The 21,948-nt window shown below is 48.5% G+C and overlaps 1 protein-coding gene across 5 annotated transcripts in view; it reads left to right on the top strand.

Annotated features, from left to right (window-relative positions):
• NDE1 (nudE neurodevelopment protein 1) overlaps window positions 1-21,948 on the top strand; it is an 82,670-nt gene that overhangs the window by 12,594 nt on the left and 48,128 nt on the right. For 4 of the 5 annotated variants that reach the window (XM_009196069.4, XM_009196068.4, XM_009196066.4 and 1 more), the window contains 3 exons: window positions 7,625-7,750; window positions 10,176-10,329; window positions 20,377-20,525. In XM_009196069.4, the coding sequence (XP_009194333.2) occupies window positions 7,668-7,750; window positions 10,176-10,329; window positions 20,377-20,525 (386 nt within the window). In that variant the 5' untranslated portion in view covers window positions 7,625-7,667. Of the gene's footprint in view, window positions 1-4,411; window positions 4,531-7,624; window positions 7,751-10,175; window positions 10,330-20,376; window positions 20,526-21,948 lie in introns of those variants that run through there. The other variant, XM_009196070.3, reaches the window with a different exon arrangement.

The following is a 21,948-nucleotide window of genomic DNA, read 5'->3' as shown; positions in this document are numbered from 1 at the left end:
TTCTTCTGTTTCAGCCTCCCGAGTAGCTGGGATTACAGGCATGTGCCACTACACCCAGCTAATTTTTGTATTTTTAGCAGAGAAGGGGTTTCACCATGTTGGCCAGGGTGGTCTTGAACTCCTGACTTCAAATGATCTACCCACCGTGGCCTCCCAAAGTACTGGGATTACAGGCATGAGCCACCGCACCCTGCCAGGCTTGGGTGTTCAAGGAAGAGAAAAAGGCGGTGTGGTTGGGACATAAATGAATGAGAGGTGGTAGGGTAGGAAATATGTAGAAAACTATGCAGGGGCCTGATCACATTGAATCTTGCACATCTTTTTCCTAACTTTAGGAGGAGTCAGTGCTTTTGTTGTTCCTGGTTCCTCACTTCTTCACTTTATTGTATGCTGACGACCTTCCATGCCGTGGACTGAGACTGCCCTCAATAGGATCACCAATGTCTTTTTTTTTTTTTTTGAGGCAGCGTTTCACTCTTATCATCCAGGTTGGGGTGCAATGGCGCGATCTTGGTTCACTGCAACCTCTGCCTCCTGGGTTCAAGCGATTCTTCTGCCTCAGCCTCCCGAGTAGCTGGGATTACAGGTGACTGCCACCACACCTGGCTAATTTCTTGTATTTTTAGTAGAGATGGGGTTTCACCATGTTGGCCAGGCTGGTCTCGAACTCCTGACCTCAGGTGAATCACCTGCCTTGGCTTCCCAAAGTGTTGAGGTTACAGGTGTGAGCCACTGCACCCAGCCACCAATGTCTTAATGGCCACACAGTGCTCATTGATAGATGCCTTGGCCCTGGGCTATTGTTGCTATAGAATTGGTTTGATGACAGCATATTACATGAGATCTGGGCTTATTAGAGCTTATGGCTTGAGCAGGGAGTCATTGGCCTAGGTTTATGCTGCTCCTGGCCTTGTTAATGACTGCTGTTAACACTCTACCCCCTTTTTATTTTTTTGAGTGGCTTGTTCTGTCGCCTAGGCTAGAAGGCTGGAGTGCAGTGATCTTGGCTTACTGCAGCTTCCGCCTCTCAGGCTTAAGTGATTTTTCCTGCTTCAGCCTTCTGAGTAGCTGGGACTATAGGTGTGCACCACCGTGCCTGTTTAATTTTTGTTTTTGTATTTTTAGTAGAGACGGGGTTTTACCATGTTGGCTAGGCTGGTCTCAAACTTCTGACCTCAAGTGATCCGTTTGCCTCGGCCTCACAAGGGGTTTTGATTACAGGCATGAGCCACTGCTCCAGGCACCACTCTACCCTTTTGACTTTGAGCAAGTAAGGTCATTGACTCCATACATTCATTAGGATTCCTGCGTGGCAGAAATCTAACCCCAACTGATGTAACCAAGACAGGGAATTGATTATCTCATAACCTTAAATCAGGTGTGGCTGCATCCAGGTGTTCAAATGATATTGTCAGGACCCAGGCTTTCCATCTCTTGGCTATGCTTTCCTCTGTTTTGGCTTCACTCTCAGGCAGGCTTTCCCTTCTGATAGCAAGATGACCACCAGCAGTTTCAGGCTTACCTCCAGCCACCTTACCAACCCTAGTGGAAGGAGAGTTTCATTTTTGACAGCTGTGCAAAAGGTCTGGACCTGGGCCCTCATTGGCTCAGTATGGGTTAGGCCCATCCTTAAGCCAGTCATTGGCTCAGCATGGGTTAGACCCATACCTGTCACTGACTGAGCATGGATGGGTTAGGCTCGTACTATCATTGGTTCTGCGTGAATTAGGCCCACCTCTGTCATTGGCTCAACATGGGTGAGGCTCACCCTATCATTGGTTCTGCGTGAATTAGGCCCACCTCTGTCATTGGCTCAACATGGGTGAGGCTCACCCTGTCATTGGTTCTGCGTGAATTAGGCCCACCTCTGTCACTGGCTCTGTGTGGGTTAGCCCAACTGGTGAGCTGATCACTAAGGACATGAGTAGGCACATGCCTCCTCCCAGATGCAGAGGATGATGTCAGATCCCTCTGAACTCATGAAATGAGTAGGATATTCTCCAAAGGGAATATTGTGCTGTCACAGAAGATGGAAAAATGAATGCGCGTCTGGGAAAAAAAAACTACAAATCATTAGCTTTGTATGACATTTATTTTTTGTTTATATGTTTTTGAAATGGAGTCTTGCTCTGTTGTCCAGGCTGGAGTGCAGTGGTATGATCGTGGCTCACTGCAACCTCTGCCTCCTGGGTGCAAGCGATTCTTGTGCCTTAGCGTCCCGAGTAGTTGGGATGATAGGTGCCTGCCACCACACCCAGCTAATTTTTGTATTTTTAGTGGAGACAGGATTTTACCATCTTGGCCAGGCTGGTCTCAAGCCATCTGCCTGAACTCCTGACCTCAAGTCATCTGCCTGCCTCAGCCTCCCAAAGTGCTGGGATTACAGGCATGAGCCGTCACGTCTGAGCATATGACATTTCACCTTTCTGCCTTGATCAAGCTTTCAGAGAATCTGCTTCCCAGAGGGATGGGTGGCTCGGGAAATAGCATGTTTTCTCTAAATGAGGGAAAGGATTGAAAGTGAATATGGGTCCCAACAAATGTAGAGTTATCAGTAAGTTCCGTGCTTGAATCTAGGTACGATTGTGCATTTCCTGGTTCTGCGTGAATTAGGCCCACCTCTGTCATTGGCTCAACATGGGTGAGGCTCATTAACTTCCACCAGAAGTTAGTGGTGGTGTCTGTGTTGATACTTACATGTTAAGCCTAATGATTTCATGTTTTAACCACAACTATAACTTGTTGGTTGTATCTTTGAAAGTGATGATGTTTGCTCATTCCTTTGTCCCCAAGGATACACACCAGCCTCTGAGTTCTCCTGAGGGAAGGAAGGGACCTTGGGCACAATCTTTTTTTCTTTTTTTTTTGAGAGGGAGTCTTGCTCTGGTGCCCAGGCTGGAGTGCAGTGGTGCAATCTCGGCTCACTACAACCTCTGCCTCCTGGGTTCAAGTGATTCTCCCGCCTCAGCCTCCTGAGTAGCGGGGATTACAGGTGCACACCACCATGCCCAGCTAATTTTTATATTTTTAGTAGAAACGGGGTTTCACTATGTTGACCAGGCTGGTTTCAAACTCCTGAGCTCAGGTGATTCACCCGCCTTGGCCTCCCAAAGTGCTGGGATTACAAGTGTGAGCCACTGTGCCCGGCCTCGGACACAATCCTTTTTTTTTTTTTTTTTTTGAGACGGAGTCTCGCTCTGTCATTCAGGCTGGAGTGCAGTGGTGCAATCTCGGCTCACTGCAACCTCCACCTCCTGGGTTCAAGCGATTCTCCTGCCTTAGCCACCTGAATAGCTGGGACTACAGGTGCCCGCCACTGCACCTGCCTAATTTTTGTATTTTTAGTAGAGACGGGGTTTCACCATATTGGCCAGGTTGGTCTTGAACTCCTACCTTGTGATCCGCCTGCCTCAGCCTCCTGAAATGCTGGGATTACAGGCGCAAGCCACTGAATCCAGCCTGGATGCAATCTTATTTGGATTTCTCATGCTCTTTTGACAAGCTCAGAGCCTCAAATAAATTCAGAATATAGGTGATTACATCAGACAGACTCTATCAACAGGGAGTATACAAACCATTAGCCCAACTGTTAATAGAAGTCTGCTTTCTTGCCGGGTGTGGTGGCTCACACCTATAATCCCAGTGCTTTGGGAGTACGAGGCAGGAGGATTGCTCGAGCCCAGGAATTTGAGACCAGCCTGGGCAACATAGTAAGACCCCATCTCTTAAAAAAAAAAAAAAATTAGGTGGGCATAGTGGCACACACCTGTAGTACCAGCTACTCAGGAGGCTAATGTAGGAGGATCACTGCCGCCTTGGAGTTCAAGGGTGCAGTGAGCTATGATTGTGTCACTGCACTCCAGCCAGGATGACAGATTGAGACCCTATCTCTTAAAAAAAAAAAAAAAAAAAGAAAGAAAAGAAAAGAAAAAAAAAATTTGCTTCCCTCACCTCTGTTGTGAATCAGCTCAAAGTCCTGAGAGCCAGGGCCCTTACCAGCCACATCCTCTAGCTGTTGGCTAATTTGTTTCATCTTCTTTTAGGTAATTCTCCAGAATTACATCTCCTTCCTCTTCTTCACCTTCCAGTTACTCCCGCACTCAGTTCGTCTTTCCTCCTCCACTGTGTAGAAACTCTTCTTGCTCACACTGCCAGTGACCGACTTTCGCTCAGCCTCGTGGATATTTTCCAGCCCTTATCTTCCCTGCTTCTCTGTTGCATCCTTGTGACACTGGAATGTTTCCCTTTTTTCCCTTGAAACCGTCCACTCCCAGGACAGCACACCTCCTGATTCTCATCTCTCTCACTCCTCATCTCTCTCTCTCTCTCTGTTTCTTCTCTGCCTCCTTCGGTTACCATTTCTTAAATTGCCCACCTTTCCAATATTGGCATTCTTCTCTGTTCCATACAGAGTCCGTAGGAGATTCTCTCATTGTCACAAGGAAAAGAAAAACCAGCTACAGATGTATGACTCTCAGAAGGATATTGTTGACCCAATTTCAACCCTGAGTTTCAGCTCCGATATTGCATGTAGGTGTGTTATGGACATGTCAAGCTGTGAATGTCTGAGACTAGGTTTGTTATCTCTCCCTAACCCCCCACCCACCTACCCAAGAGTTTTCCCTTTTTTTTGGAGATGGAGTCTCGCAGTGTCGCCCAGGCTGGAGTGCAGTGGCGCGATCTCGGCTCACTGCAAGCTCTTCCTCCTGAGTTCACTCCATTCTCCTGCCTCAGCCTTCTGAGTAGCTGGTACTACAGGCGCCCGCCACCACGCCTGGATAATTTTTTGTATTTTTAGTAGAGACGGGGTTTCACCGTGTTAGCCAGGATGGTCTCGATCTCCTGACCTCGTGATCCACCCGCCTCGGCCTTCCAAAGTTCTGGGATTACAGGCGTGAGCCACCGTGCCTGGCCGAGTTTTCCTTTTGATAGTCCTTTTTTTTTTTTGAGATGGGATCTTGCTCTGTTACCCAGGCTGGAGTACAGTGGCATGGTCATGGGTCACTGCAGCCTCGACCTCTCCTTGCCCCTAATCCTCTCGAGTAGCTGGAACTATAGACACACCACCATGCCCAGCTAGTTTTTATAGAGATACGGTCTCACCAGGTTGCCCAGGCTGGTCTGGAACTCCTGGGCTCAAGCATTCCAGCTGCTTTGGCCTCCCAATGTGCTGGGATTACAGATATGAGGTACTGCACCCAGCCACCTTCTAGAAGTCTTTATCTCTGATGATGGGGATGGTGGTGGCACCCAATTGCCTAAGGTAGAGCCCCAGAAGATGTCCTCACCTCCTTTTTCTCTCTCCTCTACCCCAAAAGTCATAATTCGTCAAGTTCTGGTAATTTTGCCTTCTAGATATTTTTGGAGTCCATTTCTGTCCCCTCCATCTTCATTCCTACTTTCTTCTTTTTAGACAAGGTGTCCCTCTCTTGCCCAGGCTGGAGTGCAGTACGGTGATCATAGCTTACTGCAGTCTCAAACTCCTGGACTCACATGATCCTCCTTCGTCAGCCTCCAGAGTAGCTAGGACTACAGATATGTTGCACCACACCAGTCTAAGTTATTAAAAAGTTTTTTTTTTTTTTTTTTTGGTCAAGGTAGGGTCTTGCTATGTTGCCCAGTCTGGTCTTGAACTCCTGGCCCCAAGCGGTCCTCTTGCCTTGGCCTCCCAAAGTGCTGGGATTGTATGTGTGAGCCAGTATACCTGGCCTATTCTCACTTTCTAATTCAGGCCACCTTCCTTTCTCTTTTCTTTTTTAAAATAGGATCTCACTTCATCACCCAGGCTGTAGTGCAATGGCACTGTCTTGGCTCACTGCAACCTCTGCCTCCTGGGCTCAGGTGATCCTCCCATCTCAGCCTCCTGAGTAGCTGGGAATACAGGCATGTGCCACCACACCTAGCTGATATTTTTCTATTTTTAGTAGAGACGGAGTTTCACCAAGTTACCCAGCCTGGTGTCAAACTCCTGGGCTCAAGTGATCTGCCTGCCTTGGCCTGCCAAAGTGCTGGGATTACAGGCACAAGCTACTGGACCTGGTCTCCACCTTCCTTTCTTGCATTGCTGCAGGAGCTCCCCTTCTTAGGCCTTGTCCTTCCTCTGCCTGTCCATGGCCACCAGGACCAGCTATTTAAGCAGGAGAGCCCATCATATCACATTCATATCACATCACTCTCTTCCTTAAACTTCCTCCAATGGTTTCTGATGGCCACTAAGTTTCTTAACATCTTGCACAAGCCGTCTGTGACTTAGCCCCTCTATTTCAGTCTGTCCAGGTTCACTTCCACTCATTAGCTTTCAACCCAGGCCTGCCAGACTCCCTCTAGCTCCCCTAACAAGTGCCTGGCTGTTTCTCCTCATTCCTTCCTCCCCTACTCAATTACCATTGCCTTCCAGTTCTTTCATATTCTTTTTTTTTTTTTTCAGATGGAGTCTCACTCTGTCGCCCAGGCTGGAGGTGCAGTGGCACGATCTTGGTTAGCTGCAACCTCCGCCTCCCACGTTCAAGCGATTCTCCTGCCTCAGCCTCCTGAGTAGCTGGGACTATAGGCGTATACCACCATGCCTGGCTAATTTTTGTATTTTTTTTTAGTAGAGACGGAGTTTCACCATATTGGCCAGGCTGGTCTCGAACTCCTGACCTCATGATCTGCCTGCCTCAGCCTCTCAATGTACTGGGATTACAGGCGTGAGCCACTGCACCTGGCTCTTTCATATTCTTTCACATGCTCCTCGTTTGTCACCACTTCTAGGAAGCCTTCCTTGACTCTCAGGTTGAGTTTGGAACTTCTTAAATATCCTGGGCTCTGATAGAAATGTTTATTATCTTGATTGTGATGATGGTTTTTCAGGTGCATACATATTTCAAAACACACCAATGTGTACATGCAAGTATATGTAATTTACTGCATGTCAAAATCCTGTGCACATTTCTGCGGCTACACTAGGCGCATAGTTTTATCAAAATTTACATGGGGTTGGGTGCGGTGGTTCACGCCTGTAATCCCAGCACTTTGGGAGGCTGAGGTGGGTGGTTCACTTGAGGTCAGGAGTTTGAGACCAGCCTGGCCAACATGGCGAAACCCTGTCTCTACTAAAAATTAAAAAAATTGCCAGGCGTGGTGGCGCATGCCTGTAATCCCAGATGCTCAGGAGGCTGAGGCACAAGAATCATTTGAACCCAGGAGGCAGAGGCTGCAGTGAGCTGAGATCACACCACTGCACTCCAGCCTGGGTGATAGAGGAAGATTCTGTCTCAAATAATAATTATAATAATTATTATTGTTTATGCATAATTTCCATTCCAGCCCTCACTCCCCCGCTCCCTCCACCAGACTGTAAGGCCCCTTTAGGGAAGGCAGGCATCTTGGAGACATTTTATATGGCTCCCTAGGTCCTTTAGTAGGTGCTCAATAAATATTTACGTAGGGATGTCCATGAGCCTTGATGTTAACCCAGGGCATATAACAGGTGAGTGGATTGTCTTTTGTTTGGGTTTAGCTTCAGATTTTTGGCAGTATTTAATAATTTAACCCAGCATAAAGTTTTTTTTTTTTTTTAATGTTAAAGGGGATCACCTATTTAACCAGATGTGGGTAATCATTTTAAAATCTTCTCCCCTAGACACCATGCCACAAAGAGAGTGATCTCTTCCCCTATTTTCACAATGGAGGACTCTGGAAAGACTTTCAGCTCCGAGGAGGAAGAAGCTAACTATTGGAAAGATCTGGCAATGACCTACAAACAGAGGTCAGTCTGAGTTCACCTGCTTTTCTTTTTTTTTTGAGATAGGGTCCTGCTGTGTTACCTAGGCTGAATGTGGTGGCAATTCCTAGATGTGATCATAGTGCACAGCCGCCTTAAAACTCCTGGGCTCAAGTGATCCTCCCGCCTCAGCCTCCCAAGTAGCTGGGTCTATAGGTGTGCTTCACCAGGCCAGGCCTTTTTTTTTCTTTTTGTGGAAACAGGGGTCTCGCTATGTTGCCCAGGCTGGTCTTGAACTCTTGGACTCAAGTGATGCACCCCTGCCTCCCACAGTGTTGGGATTACAGGTGTGAGCTCTCTTTCTTCTATAAAAAGAACAGCAACCCTTTATTTCAGGCCTATTATGTGCCAGGCAGTGTGAAAGGCTTAACTTATACTATCTCAAAACTACCCATGAAAAAACTATTAGCACCCCATTTTATAGATGAAGAAACTGAGCCTCAGTGAAGGCAGATAACTTGCCCACAGTCACACAGCCAATATGTAGCAGAGCTGGAATTTGAACTCCAGACCTATGGTCCTGATTATCCTACTATGCTACTTTCCATTTTGTCTTCTTATTTTCTTTTTCTTCTTTTTTTGTTTTTTTTTGAGACAGAGTCTCACTCTGTTGCCCAGGCTGGAGTGCAGTGGCACCATCTTGGCTCACTGCAGCCTCCATCTCCTGGGTTCAAGCAATTCTCGTGCTTTAGCCTCCCAAGTAGCTGGCATCACAGGCACCCGCCACCAAGCCTGGCTAATTTTTTGTGTTTTTAGTAGAGACGGGGTTTTGCCATGCTGGCCGGGCCGGTCTCGAATTCCTGGCCTCTAGCGATCTGCCTGTCTCACCCTCCCAAAGTTCTGGAATTACAGGCATGAGCCACCATGCCTGACCTTCCATCTTCTTTTCTTTTTTTTTTTTTTGAGACGGAGTTTCACTCTTCTTGCCCAGGCTGGAGTGCAGTGGCGCGATCTCAGCTCACAAGCTCCGCCTCCCAGTTTCAATCGATTCTCCTGCCTCAGCCTCCCAAGTAGCTGGGATTACAGGCATACGCCACCACACCCAGCTAATTTTGTATTTTTAGTAGAGACGGGGTTTCTCCATGTTGGGCAGGCTGCTCTCGAACTCCCGACCTCAGGTGATCCACCCGCCTCGGCCTCCCAAAGTGCTGGGGTTACAGGCGTGAGCCACTGTGCCTGGTGTCCATCTTATTTTCTAGAAGGGTTTTTATCAGTTCCTAGATACCACATCTGGTAAGTTCTTTGCGCACAGGGAAAGACCTTTTCCCTATGCCTAGCAAAATATATTGCTGCAGATTTTAAGATTTGAAACTGTGTTTTGGTCAGTGCTCATATCTGGGAGGTGTGTTTTTGTGTTTGGTTTGGCACTGTTTTTATTTCTAATGGGTCTTTATAATTTGCACATAGACACCTTATTCCAATCCCCTTAGTTTCCTTTATTTATTGCAGAATTATTTTAGGTCCAGGCACAGTGGCTCACATCTGTAATCCCAGCACTTTGGGTAGGCAGATCACTTGAGCTCAGGAGTTTGAGACCAGCCCTGGCAATATGGCAAAACCCCGTCTGTACAAAAAATACAGAAATTAGCAGGCATGGTGGCATGTTCTTAGAGTCTCAGCTACTTGGGAGGCTGAGATGGGAGAATTGCTTGAGCCTGGGAGGTCGAGGCTGCAGTGACCTGTGATCGCACCTCTGCATTCCAGTCTGGGTGACACAGCGAGACTCTATCTCAAATAAATAAATAATTATTTCAGAGTCAGGGTCTCACTCTGTCACCCAGGCTGAACTGCAGTGGCTCTTCACAAGTGTGACCCTATCTCACTGCAACCCCTGGGCCCGCAAGTGATCCTCCTGCCTCAGCCTCCCAGGTAGCTGTCACTACAGGTGTGTGCCACCATGCCCGGCTGATTTTTAAACACATTTTTGTAGAGAAGAGGTCTTGCTATGTTGCCCTGGCTGGTCTCGAACTCCTGTCCTCAAGTAATTCTTAATGAGCCATTGTACCCCGCCCCTCCTACCTTCTTTATTCTCATTTGACTTAAAGGTAATTCAGGCTTGATATTTTAAAAACGTTCCTTGAATTTGGCCAGGCACGGTGGTGGCTAACGCTTGTAATCCCAGCACTTTGAGAGGCCGAGGCAGGCAGATCACCTGCAGTCAGGAGTTTGAGACCAGCCTGGCCAACATGGTGAAACCCTGTCACTACTAAAAATAGAAAAATTAGCTGGGTGTGGTGGTGCACGCCTGTGGTCCCAGCTACTCGAGAGGCTGAGGCAGGAGAATCGCTTGAACCCGGGAAGCAGAGGTTGCGATGAGACGAGATTGCAGCACTGCACTCCGGTCTGGGCAATAGAGTGAGACTCTGTCTTCAAAAAAATTACTACGTGACAATTAACAATTCTGCTGTAGGGCAGAAAATACACAAGAGGAACTCCGAGAATTCCAGGAGGGAAGCCGAGAATATGAAGCTGAATTGGAGACGCAGCTGCAACAAATTGAAACCAGGAACAGAGACCTCCTGTCCGAAAATAACCGCCTTCGCATGGAGCTGGAAACCATCAAGGTGAGGGGCTGAGAGGAAGTGTGCTCAGGTGTAGACAGGCTTCCAAGACAGGTGTGGCATGCTTGGCTGGAAGAAGGAACCCTGCAATGAGGGACTCCAGACCCCAGGCCTATGCTCATCTCTGGAAGGGCCTATGGGGCAGACGTGATCTTTGAACTCTTTGTGCTTCTAGTGGGTGATGCTTTTTGTTTTTTCTTTTTTGAGACAGTTTCACTCTTGTTGCCCAGGCTGGAGTGCAGTGGCGCGATCTCGGTTCACTGCAACCTCCACCTCCCAGGTTCAAGTAATTCTCCTGCCTCAGCCTCCTGAGTAGCTGGGATTATAGGCGCCTGCCACCATGCCCAGCTAAATTTTTTTTTGTATTTTTAGTAGAGATGGGGTTTTATGTTGGCTAGGCTGATTTCAAACTCCTGACCTCAGGGGATCCATGGTGGGTGGAGCTTTGAGAATCGAGTCACTCATGTTCCCATGGACTTTCTTGGTTGTCCTCACTGATTTTATAGGGCATATGGCAGGAAGACTTTTTTTTTTTTTTTTTGAAGTAGGGTCTTGCTCTGCTGCCCAGACTGGAGTACAGTGGCTGGATTACAGCTCACTGCATCCTGGACCTCTCAGGTTTAAGCAGTCCTCCCACCTGGGCTGGGCGTGGTGGTGCATACCTGTAATCCGGCACTTTGGGAGGCCGAGGTGGACAGATCACAAGGTCAAGAGATTGAGACCATCCTGGCCAACATGATGAAACCCTGTCTCTACCAAAAATACAAACATTAGCTGGGCGTGGTGGCAGGCACCTGTAGTCCCAGCTACTCAGGAGGCTGAGGCAGGAGAATCACTTTAACTCGGAGGTGGAGGTTGCAGTGAGGTAGAGGTTGCAGTGAGCTGAGATTGTGCCACTGCACTCTGGCCTGGCAACAGAGTGTGACTCTATCTCAAAAAAAAAACCAAAATCCTCCCACCTGAACCTTGGGAGTAGCTGGGACTACAGGCATGTGGCACCATGCCTGGTTAATTTTTGTATTTTTTATAGAGACAGGGTTTTGCTATGTTACCCAGGCTGGTCTTGAACTCCTGGACTCAAGCAGTCCCTCCTGCCTTGGCCCCGCAAAATGCTGGGATTACAGGCATGAGCCACCACCTGAGCAGGGAGACATTGGAGGTGTTGCTAGAGTAATATCAGGTCCAGTGTTGTAGCCCTTAGCTACATTCAGCTGCTGAAATTTAATGAATTAAAATAAAAACTTCATTCCTCAGTTACAGTAGCCACATTTCAAGTGCTTAGGAGCCACGTTCGGCCAGTGAGTTTCCTTAGTGGACAGAGGGGCTATAGAACATTTCCTTCATTACCAAAAGGTCTGTTGGACTGTGCCAGTTCAGAGCAAGTTTCTTGACTTGGCTGCTGTTGACATTTGATCCTGGATCATCCTCCTTTGGGAGGGACTGAGGTTTGCTTTGTGGCTTTTTTGTTTGTTTGTTCGTTTTTTATGAGACAGAGTCTCGCTGTGTCACCCAGGCTGGAGTGCAGTGGCGCAATCCCAGCTTACTGCAAGCTCCGCCTCCCGGGTTCAAGTCATTCTCCTGCCTCAGCCTCCTGAGTAGCTGGGACTACAGGTGCCTACCACCATGCCTGGCTAATTTTTTTGTATTTTTAGTAGAAACGGGGTTTCACCGTGTTAGCTAGAATGGTCTGATCTCCTGACCTCGTGATCTGCCCGCCCTGGCCTCCCAAAGTGCTGGAATTACAGGCGTGAGCCACCGTGCCTGGCCTTTTTTTTTTTGAGCTGGAGTCTTGCTCTGATGCTCAGGCTGGAGTGTAGTGGCACGATCTCACCTCACTGCAACCTCTGCCTCCCAGGTTCAAGTGATTCTCCTGCCGCAGCCTCTTGAGTGGCTGGGATTACAGGCACCCTAAAGTGCTGGGATTACAAGCGTTGAGTCACCCCGCCTGGCCACATTGTGGGATGTTTAACAGCATCCCCGACCTCCACCCTCTAGATGCCAGTAGCATTTTCCCCACCTCCAAGGTGGTGAAAACCGAAAGCACCTCTAGACATAGCCAGGTATCCGGAGACCCAGTGCTCTGAAAAGTAAAGACCGGGCCTTCTGTACGTTCTATAGGGCTCAGCAAGGGATCACTAAGTCAACACTGTGCCCCAGAGACTGGCTCTCAGCCCTGCTGCCAGCTTCAGAAACATCCAACAGGCCTGAACGCTCTCTCCCCATCCCCATCTCCCTGCCTCGCTCTGAGGTTCCATTTCTCAGTAAGTCTGGGTGGGGCCTGGTATTTCTGTGTGTGTGTGTGTGTGTGTGTGTGTGTGTGTGTGTGTGTGTGTGTGCGCGCGCGTTTTCTCTCATTAAGCCCCCCACGTACATTTTGATGAGCTGCTTCATGGAAGAGTCAAAACTGTGTGTGCCCAGGGCTAGGTGTGATGGACGGTGAACGAGGAAGTGCTGGTTGCCTTCTTTGGGTAGACAAACCTAACACCATAAAGCAGTTGGGGACTTGGAACTCAGTCACAGAACTGTGATCTGGGAGCCTTTCAAGAGAGAGAGGACTGGCTGGGTGCAGTGGCTCATGCCTGTAATCCCAGCACTTCAGGAGGCCGAGGTGGGCGGATCACCTGAGGACAGGAGTTTGAGACCAGCCTAAGCAACATGATAAAACCCTGTCTCTACTAAAACTACAAAATTAGCCGGGCGTGGTTGTGCGTGCCTGTAATCCCAGCTACTTGGGAGGCAGGAGAATCACTTGAACCCAGGAGGCGGAGGTTGCGGTGAGCCGAGATCCCGCCATTGCACTCCAGCCTGGGCAACAAGAGCGAAACTCTGTCTCAAAAAAAAAAAAAAAAAAAAAAAAAAGAGAGAATGGACTGCACGGGTTGAGGGAGGTTTTCTGCAGGGTGTTTGCAGGTTGACACTTGGTGTTTGGGGGATGGGGCTGAAGGAGAGTTGATCTATACCCATCATAGGTGTGGACAAGAATAGGTGTCAGGTGGACCTTGGCAAGCCCAGCTTTACTAATAACGTATAGGAAAGGGTGTGGGACCAACGAATGGATCAGGGGTTTGGGGTGGGGCAGAGGAGAGGTCCCAGACACATTGAAGGTGGGCAGTGAAGCTGAAGCTTTCTGTTGGAGACCACAGAGTCCGGCTGGCCATCTGCAGCTCCATCTGCCCCATCGGTATCGTTTGATAAGCCTTCGGTGGTTTTTGTTCAGCATTTCCCCATGAACGTTTTCCAGCATATAAGGCTGAAAGAATTGCCAGTGAATACCTGTGTATCCACCAGCACCTAGACTCTACCAATAATATTTATCCTACTTGCCTTTTATTATAAATATTCTCATCCATCAAAATTTGTAAAGCTTCCTGTAAAAAGATGGATTTCTGGCCAGGCATGGTGGTTCACACCTATAATCTCAGCCCTTTGAGAGGCTGAGGAGGGAGAATCTCTTGAGACCAGGAGTTCAAGGCCAGCCTGGGCAACATAGTGAGACTTTGTCTCTACAAGAAATAAAAATAAAAAATTCACTGGACATGGTAGTGCACACCTTTAGTCTCAGCTACTCAAGAGGCTGAGGCAGGAGGATTGCTTGAGCCCAGGAGGTTGAGGCTGCACTGAGCTGTGATTGTACCTTTGCACTCCAGCCTGGGTGACAGAGCAAAAGTTAAAATAAAAAATAAAAAACCTGAGTAGTGGTTGCTTAGAATACACATTCTCGAGTTTCCCCTAGTCCCTGTATCCCTGACACCGAGAGCTTAGTGTCATTTTGCCTCTCCCTGTACTGGGCCCACTTCACCCATTTGTTAACAGCTGAACACCTGATACACGCAATGAGCAATGATTATCGTTCTTTCTGTTGTTGATGTTGGAGACAGAGTCTCTCTCTGTCACCCAGGCTAGAGTGCAGTGGTGCGATCTCAGCTCACTGCAACCTCTGACTTCCAGGCTTAAGTGATCCTCCCACCTCAGCCTCCCAAGTAGCTGAGATTACAGGCACCTGCCACACCACACCTGGCTAAGTTTTATTATTTTTTTGTAGAAACGGGTTCATGTGCCCAGGCTGGTCTGGAACTCTTGACCTCAAGTGATCCGCCTGCCTCGGCCTCTCAAAGTGCTGGGATTACAGGTGTGAACCACTGTGCCTGGCTGATTATAGTTCCTAAATTGAAGGGGATTCCGGGTTGAAAAGCTGGGTAGGAGGAAGATTAGTGGTATGAACTGCAGTTTGGATAGGATAACAGGCCCTCCACGGATCCTGAGTAAAATATCAAGCAGTTACTAAGTAAGTCTGTGCTTCAAGACTGAGCCCTTGGACCTGGCGTGGTGGCTTATGCCGGTGATGCCAGCACTTTGGGAGACCGAGGCGGGTAGATCACGAGGTCAAGAGATTGAGACCATCCTTGCTAACATTGTGAAACCCTGTCTTTACTAAAAATTAAAAAATTAGCTGGGCGTGGTGGCACGTGCCTGTAGTCCCAGCTACTCGGGAGGCTGAGGCAGGAGAATTGCTGGAACCTAGAAGGCAGAGGTTGCAGTGAGCTGACATTGCGCCAGCACTGCAGCCTGGCAACAGAGTGAGACTCCATCTCAAAAAGACTGAGCCCTTGAACCCACAGGAGACTCCTTCATTTACAACCACATGTCCGATGCAGGAGACTCACAGCGCACAGCACAGTAAAGAAACACGGTACCTTGGAATAACGAGGACCCTGCCACCAGCAAATATTTGTCAGTCACCTAAGAGAAATATATTCAGCTGGGCCGGACTTCTTAACAACTGGCTTATTCATCACGGGTTGAATGAAAAAGCCTTTAAGGGACCAAACAGAGCATCTATTGATGCCCCCATCAGCTGACAGCTTATTCGAATTAGCCCCAAATGGCAGCACAACGTTTCAGCAACAGGTTTTCATGTCCACAGGTTCCAGGGAGATCTCTGAATCGCTAACGCAGGTGCTGGAGCCCACTCGCTACGTCCTCCTGGAGCCTGCGTTTGAATTTAAGTTAATGACTTAAGATCCTGTTTTGTTTGGAGATGTTCCCAAATAAAGGGTATGAGGCGATGAGAGCCACGCCTGGGAACGGGGCCTGGTCTGCCTCTATTTGATGGGTGCAGATACTTCTCTGCTTACAGCCAGGAAATGGGGAGGGTGGTGCGGGCGGGTGGGGGCATGTGGTCCGCCCTCCCCATCCTTCCAACGTTGTAAATCATCTGCTTGTTCTTTCTTTGGAGTCTTCTTGCACAATGGCTCTCGCCACGCCTCTCTGGCCTAGGCACCATTACATCACCCTCCTGGGTGCATCCGGACTTTCTAGCAACAGCTTTGTTTACTTGATTGAGTAACGAGGAGTTGGCGTTTTTAACTTTTAAATTAGACCTTGTGCCTTTCTTGTGGGAACTGTTCTCTCTCACATTTGTAGAATCTAGGATGGGTGTTTTGTGTTTTCAGTTTTGATATATTTTTTTTTTTTTGAGATGGGGGTCTCTGTCACCCAGGCTGGAGTGCAGGGGCACGATCTTGGTTCACTGCAACCTCCGCCTCCCAGGCTCAAGTGATTCCCCTGCCTCTGCCTCCCGGGTAGCTGGGACCACAGGCACATGCCACCACACCCAGCTTTTTTTTTGTATTTTTGGTAGAGACGGGGGTTTCACCGTGTTGGCCAGGCTGGTCTCGAACTCCTGACCTCAAGTGATCTGCCCACTTCGGCCTCCCAAGTAGCTGAAACTATAGCCATATACCACTATGCCGGGCTAATTTTTGTATTTTGGTTTCACCATGTTGCCCAGGCTGGTGATTTTTTTTTTTTTTTTAAAGCGTCGGCTTGGGCTAGAGTGCAGGGGCATGATCATAGTTCACTGCTGCCTCAACCTCCTGGCCTCAAGCAGTCCTCCTGCCTCAGCTTCCCAAATAGCTAGGACTACAGGTGCATGCCACCACGCTTGGCTGTTTTTCAGTTTTCTGTAGAGACAGAGTCTTGCTATGTTGCCTAGGCTAGTGTGCCTCTGCCACCTAAAGTGCTGGGGTTACAGGCAGGAGGCACCGCACCTGGCTCTGGGTGTTTGGTGAAGGAAAGTAATTTGGAAGCAGAGCGGGAACAGAATTGAGTGAGCACGGGAGTGGGCAGGTGATCTGGATGGAAATGGTTGAGGGTTTGTTAGCATAATTGCTTAAGGACACCTGCTCAGGAGGCTGGGGTTTGATCTTGGCTCAGTCATTTGCCACCGATGGGTCTCTGGGCTTGGTAAGTAATTGAGCCTCAGTGTTGATGTTTCTGAAGTGGAATTAAACCAGACAACATAGGAAGTGTACGTAGCCTGGAGGCCAGCACAGAATAAGCATGTAATGGATGTTATTGCTGCAGCTGGCAACAGGGAATCATTGAGAAGTGAGCTGGACTGTTCTTTGGTAATTAACAAGATCTCTCCTCCTTTTCTCTCCCTTTCTCTTCTCCCTCTCTCCTTGATCCCTTCTTCCTCTTCCTTCCTCCTTCTCCCTTCTTTGTTTTTTGTTTTTTTTGAGACTGAGTCTTGCTCATCACCCAGGCTGCAGTACAATGGCACAATCTCTGCTCACTGCAACCTCCGCCTCCTGGGTTCAAGTGATTCTCCTGCCTCAGCCTCCCGAGTAGCTGGGATTATAGACACGCACCACCATACCCGGCTAATTTTTTGGCATTTTTAGTAGAGACAGGGTTTCACCATGTTGTCCAGGCTGGTCTCCGAACTCCCGACCTCAGGTGATCCACCTGTCTCAGCCTCCCAAAGTGCTGGGATTACAGGCATGAGCCACCACTCCTGGCCTTTGTTTTTAAATAACCCAGAGATTGGAATGTTCCTTCTGTCTCCATGCTACAACGGGGAGTCCTGGATGAAAAATTGAGAATAGTTAACTGTTGTATAAACCAAGTACATGCTGCCTTCCCATTGTTGTGGGCACAAAGAACAGAAGTCATTGAGATTCCTTTTTTTTTGTTTTTGAAACGGCAAGGTCTCACTCTGTTGCCCAGGTTTGAGTGCAGTGGTGCAATCACGGCTCACTGTAGCTTCAACCTCCCAGGCTCAAATGGTCTTCCTATCTCAGCCTCCTGAGTATCTGGGACTGCAGGCGAGGCCACCATGCCCTGCTAATTTTTATTTTTTGTAGAGACCGAGTCTGGCTCTGTGGGCCAGGCTGGTGCCTCTTTGTAATACAGTGATAATGTGTGAAGGAGGCTTGCGTTGTCGCTGTGGATGAGGTTTGGAGAGGTCCTTGTGACTTTGGCTGTGGACACCTTGGGCAGAATGATTTGTCTGAAGATTGTTGGGGGCTGTAGGAAGCAGATTTGGGAGTGGGCAGGATTCAAGGTGCTCAGGGGGTGGGAGGTGGGAGGCACTCAGGACATAATTGAAACAGTTGGTCAGCGTGCCTGCCTGCCCCCTCCCAGTCCCCCACCCCACGCCCCACTCTCCATCCCCCACCACCGCCAGTTTTACTCTTGTTGCCTAGGCTGGAGTGCAATGGCACGATCTCAGCTCACTGCAACCTCCGCCTCCCGGGTTCACGTGATTCGCCTGCCTCAGCTTCCCAAGTAGCTGGGATTATAGGCACCCGCCACCATGCTTGGCTAATTTTTTGTTTTTTCAGTAGAGACAGGGTTTCGCCATCTTGCCAGGCTGGTGATTTTGGGGTGTTTTTGTTTTTTTGTGCTTTTTTCTTTTTCTTTTTCTTTTTTTTTTTTTAAGTGTTGTGGTCTCACTCTGTGGCCTGGGCTGGAGTGCAGTGGCGTGATCATAGCTCACTGCAGCCTCAACCTCCTGGGCTCAAGCAATCTTCTCGCCTCACCCTTCCAAGCAGCTAGGACTACAGATGCACGCCACCATGCCTGGCTGTTTTCAGATTTTTTGTAGAGACAGAGTCTTGCCCAGGCTGGTCAAGAACGCCAGGTTTCAAGCGTTCCTCCTGCCTCTGCCACCTGAAAGTGCTGGGATTGCAGGCAGGAGGCACCGCACCTGGCTCTGAGTGTTTGGTGAAAGAAAGTAATTTGGAAGCAGAGCGGGAACAGAATCGAGAGAGCACGGGAGTTGGCAGGTGATCTGGATGGAAATGGTTGAAGGTTTGTTAGCATAATTGCTTAAGGACACCTGCTCAGGAGGCTGGGGTTTGATCTTGGCTCAGTCATTTGCTACCAGTTGATTCTGGGCTAGTTAAGGAACTGAGCCTCAGTGCTCATGTCTGAAGTGGGATGAATGAGACAAGATAGGTGGTGTACGTAACCTGGAGGCCGGCACAGAATAAGCATGTAATGGATGTTATTGCTGCAGCTGGCAACAGGGAATCATTGAGAAGTGAGCTGGACTGTTCCTTTGGTAATTAACATAGATCTCTCTTTCTCCCTTTCCTTCCCTCTCCCTCCCTCCCTCTCTCTTCCTACCCCCTCTTATCCCCTCCCTTTCTCCCTCTCTTTTTATTTCTTTGTGTTTCTGGTTTTTTGTTTTTTTTTTTTTAGACGGAGTCTCACTCTTATTGCCCAGGCTGGGGTGCATTGGCGCAACCTCCGCCTCTCGGGTTCAAGCGATTCTCCTGCCTTAGCCTTCTGAGTAACTGGGATTATAAGCACGCACCACCACGCCTGGCTAATTTTTTTGTATTTTTAGTAGAGACCGGGTTTTACCATGTTGTCCAGGTGGGTCTCGAACTCCTGTGACCTCAGGTGATCTGCCCGCCTCAGCCTCCCAAAGTGCTGGGATTACAGGTGTGAGCCACCGTGCCCAGCCTGTCTTTATGTTTTTAAAGTAACCTAGAGATCAAACTGTTCCTTCTTTCTCCGTGCTACAACGGGGAGTCCTGGATCAAACATTGAGAATGGTTGACTGTTGTAAAACCAGTACATGCTGCCTTCCCATTCTTGTGGGCACAAACAATGGACGTCATTATGATTTCTTTCTTTTTTTTTTTTTTTTTTTTTCCAGACAGCAGGGAGTTGCCCAGGCTGGAGTGCAGTGGTGCCATCACAGCCCACTGCAGCTTCGACCTCTCAGGCTCAAATGATCCTCCCACCTCAACCTCCTGAGTAGCTAGAACTGCAGTCGAGAGCCACCACGCCCTGCTAATTTGTGTATTTTGTAGAGACCAGGTCTCACTTTGTGGGCCAAGCTGGTGACTCTCTTTGTAATACACTGATAGTGTGTGTGAAGGAGACCCACGTTGCCCTGTGGATGAGGCTTGGAGAGGTTTATGTGGCTTTCTTTGGCTGTGGACACCTTGGGCAGAATGATTTGTCTGAAGAATGTTGGGGGCCATAGGAATCTCAACCCTGTTGAGTGATTCAAGGTTCCCCGGGGGGTGGGGGCACTCAGGACATAATTAAAACAGTTGATTCCTTGTGCCTGCTCTGAATGACACCTGCCTGTTCCCACCACATTACGTCACTTGCCTAAGAGTCAGCTCTTTGGAGAGAAGAAGGTTCTGTTGCCTGAGCCTCGCTTGTCTCTCGATTGTGGTGGGAGAGTGGGACAGAAAGCCTGGAACCTCCCCAGGGAGTGTGGTGGGAGGAGGAGTTTCATAAAGAGACAGAGTCAGGCCGGGCGCCGTGGCTCACACCTGTAATCCCAGCACTTTGGGAGACCGAGGTGTGTGGATCACTTGAGGTGTCAGGAGTACGAGACCAGCCTGGCCAACATCGTGAAACCCGGTCTCTATTAAAAATAAAAAAATTAGCCAGGCTTGGTGGTGGGTGGCTGTATTCCCAGCCACTCGGGAGGCTGAGGCAGGAGAATTGCTTGAACCTGGGAGGCAGAGGTTGCCATGAGCCAAGATCTCGACACTGCACTCCAGCCTGGGCAACAGAGACTCGGTCTCTAAATAAATAAATAAAAAGATACAGGGTCTTGATATGTTGCCCAGGCTGGAGTGCATTGTTAGTCATAGCTCACTGCAGGCTCTAACTCCTGGGCTCAAGCAGTCCTCCCAGTTTAGCCCCCCGAGTAACTGGGACTCCAGGTGGGTATGTGCTACTGCATCTAGCCGCCTCAGAAGTCATTCACCCAGTGTCTGTGTTGTCCTTCAGGAGAAGTTTGAAGTGCAGCACTCTGAAGGCTACCGGCAGATCTCAGCCTTGGAGGATGACCTCGCACAGACCAAAGCCATTAAAGACCAATTGCAGAAATACATCAGAGAGCTGGAGCAAGCTAACGACGACCTGGAACGAGCCAAGCGGTATGTGGGGAAGGGGAAGGCAGGAGTGGGAGACACTCCTCTCTGCTTTTTGTCCCCAGCAGCTGGGTCCTTGGCCCTGTGCTGAGTATAGGGAACTGAGCAGTGAGCAGAACAAAGCCGGTGCCCTTCTGACTTTTAGTGCCCTGGGGGAAATGGACAATAGTCGAAGAAGTACAATTTCATTACAGCAGCAAGGCTGGAAGCCCAGGGTGCTGTGGGGATGTGTAATAGGATATATTACTTTGACTGTTGGCCTGGGAGCGTCAGGCGAGCCTTACCGGAGGAAATACCATTTAGGCTAAGACCAGAGGAATGAGTAGCCATGATCCTAGGAGGGGTGTGAGACAAGAACATTCCGGACAACACCAAACCTGTGCTAAGCCCCGAAGGTAGGGAAGAAGCGTGTTCAAAGAACACTATTTTTTTTGAGATGGAGTCTCTCTCTGTCACCAGGCTGGAGTGCAGTGGCGTGATGTCAACTCACTACAACCCTTGCCTCCTGGGTTTAAGCAATTCTCGTGCTTCAGGCTCCCAAGTAGCTGGAATTACAGGCACCTGCCACCATGCCTGCCTAATTTTTGTATCTTTAATAGGGATGGGGTCTTGCCATGTTGGCCAGGCTGGTCTCAAACTCCTCACCTCAGGTGATCAGCTCGCCTCAGCCTCCAAAGTGCTGTGATTACAGGGGTGTGAGCCACGGCGCCCAGTCCAGTGATTTCTAAACTGATGTTCTGTGATTTAGCAGAATAACGACTAACATTTATAGAAGAATTACTCTGAGCCAAGCAGTTTTTGGATAAAAACACTTGCTTTTTAAAAATTTATGTATAAATTATATACAGCAAAATACATGGATGTTTTTTATTTATTTTTAGAGATAGGGTCTTGCTCTGTTACCCAGGCTGGAGTGCAGTGGTGCCATCATAGCGCATTGCAGCCTCAAACTCCTGGGAGCAAGTGATCCTCCTGCCTCAGCCTCCCAAAGTGCTGGAATTGGTGGCATGAGCCACCGTACCCGGCCTCCTCCGAGTTTTTTCTACCCCATTCTTTTTCTCCTATATGTGACACCAGCTATACACATAACCTTTTCATATTGTCAGGCAGGTTCCTAAGGCTCTCTTCATTTTTTTTCCCTAATTTTTTTTTTGTCTTTGTTCTTCAAATTGAATAATTTGTGTGTATCCAGTTTCAAGTTGATAGATGCCCTCATCTCTCTCCAATCTGCCATTAAAGCGGATGAAATGTTGAATTTTCAATATAGTATTTTTAGATGTATGATTTGTGCTCTTTTATAATTTCTGTTCTATTGAGGCTTCTTGACATCCTTGAGCATAGTTAAAAGAGCTGCTTTAAGGTCCTTTTGTGCAGTTTTCACATCTGGGTCACATTTTCTTTTTTTTTTTTTTTTTTTTTTTTTTTTTTT

The sequence above is a fragment of the Papio anubis genome, chromosome 18 (genome assembly GCF_008728515.1).
Source record: "Papio anubis isolate 15944 chromosome 18, Panubis1.0, whole genome shotgun sequence".
NCBI classification, from domain to species: domain Eukaryota; kingdom Metazoa; phylum Chordata; class Mammalia; order Primates; family Cercopithecidae; genus Papio; species Papio anubis.
Note: the sequence above shows the minus strand (reverse complement) of the source record. Positions and strands in the feature narration are given on the sequence as shown.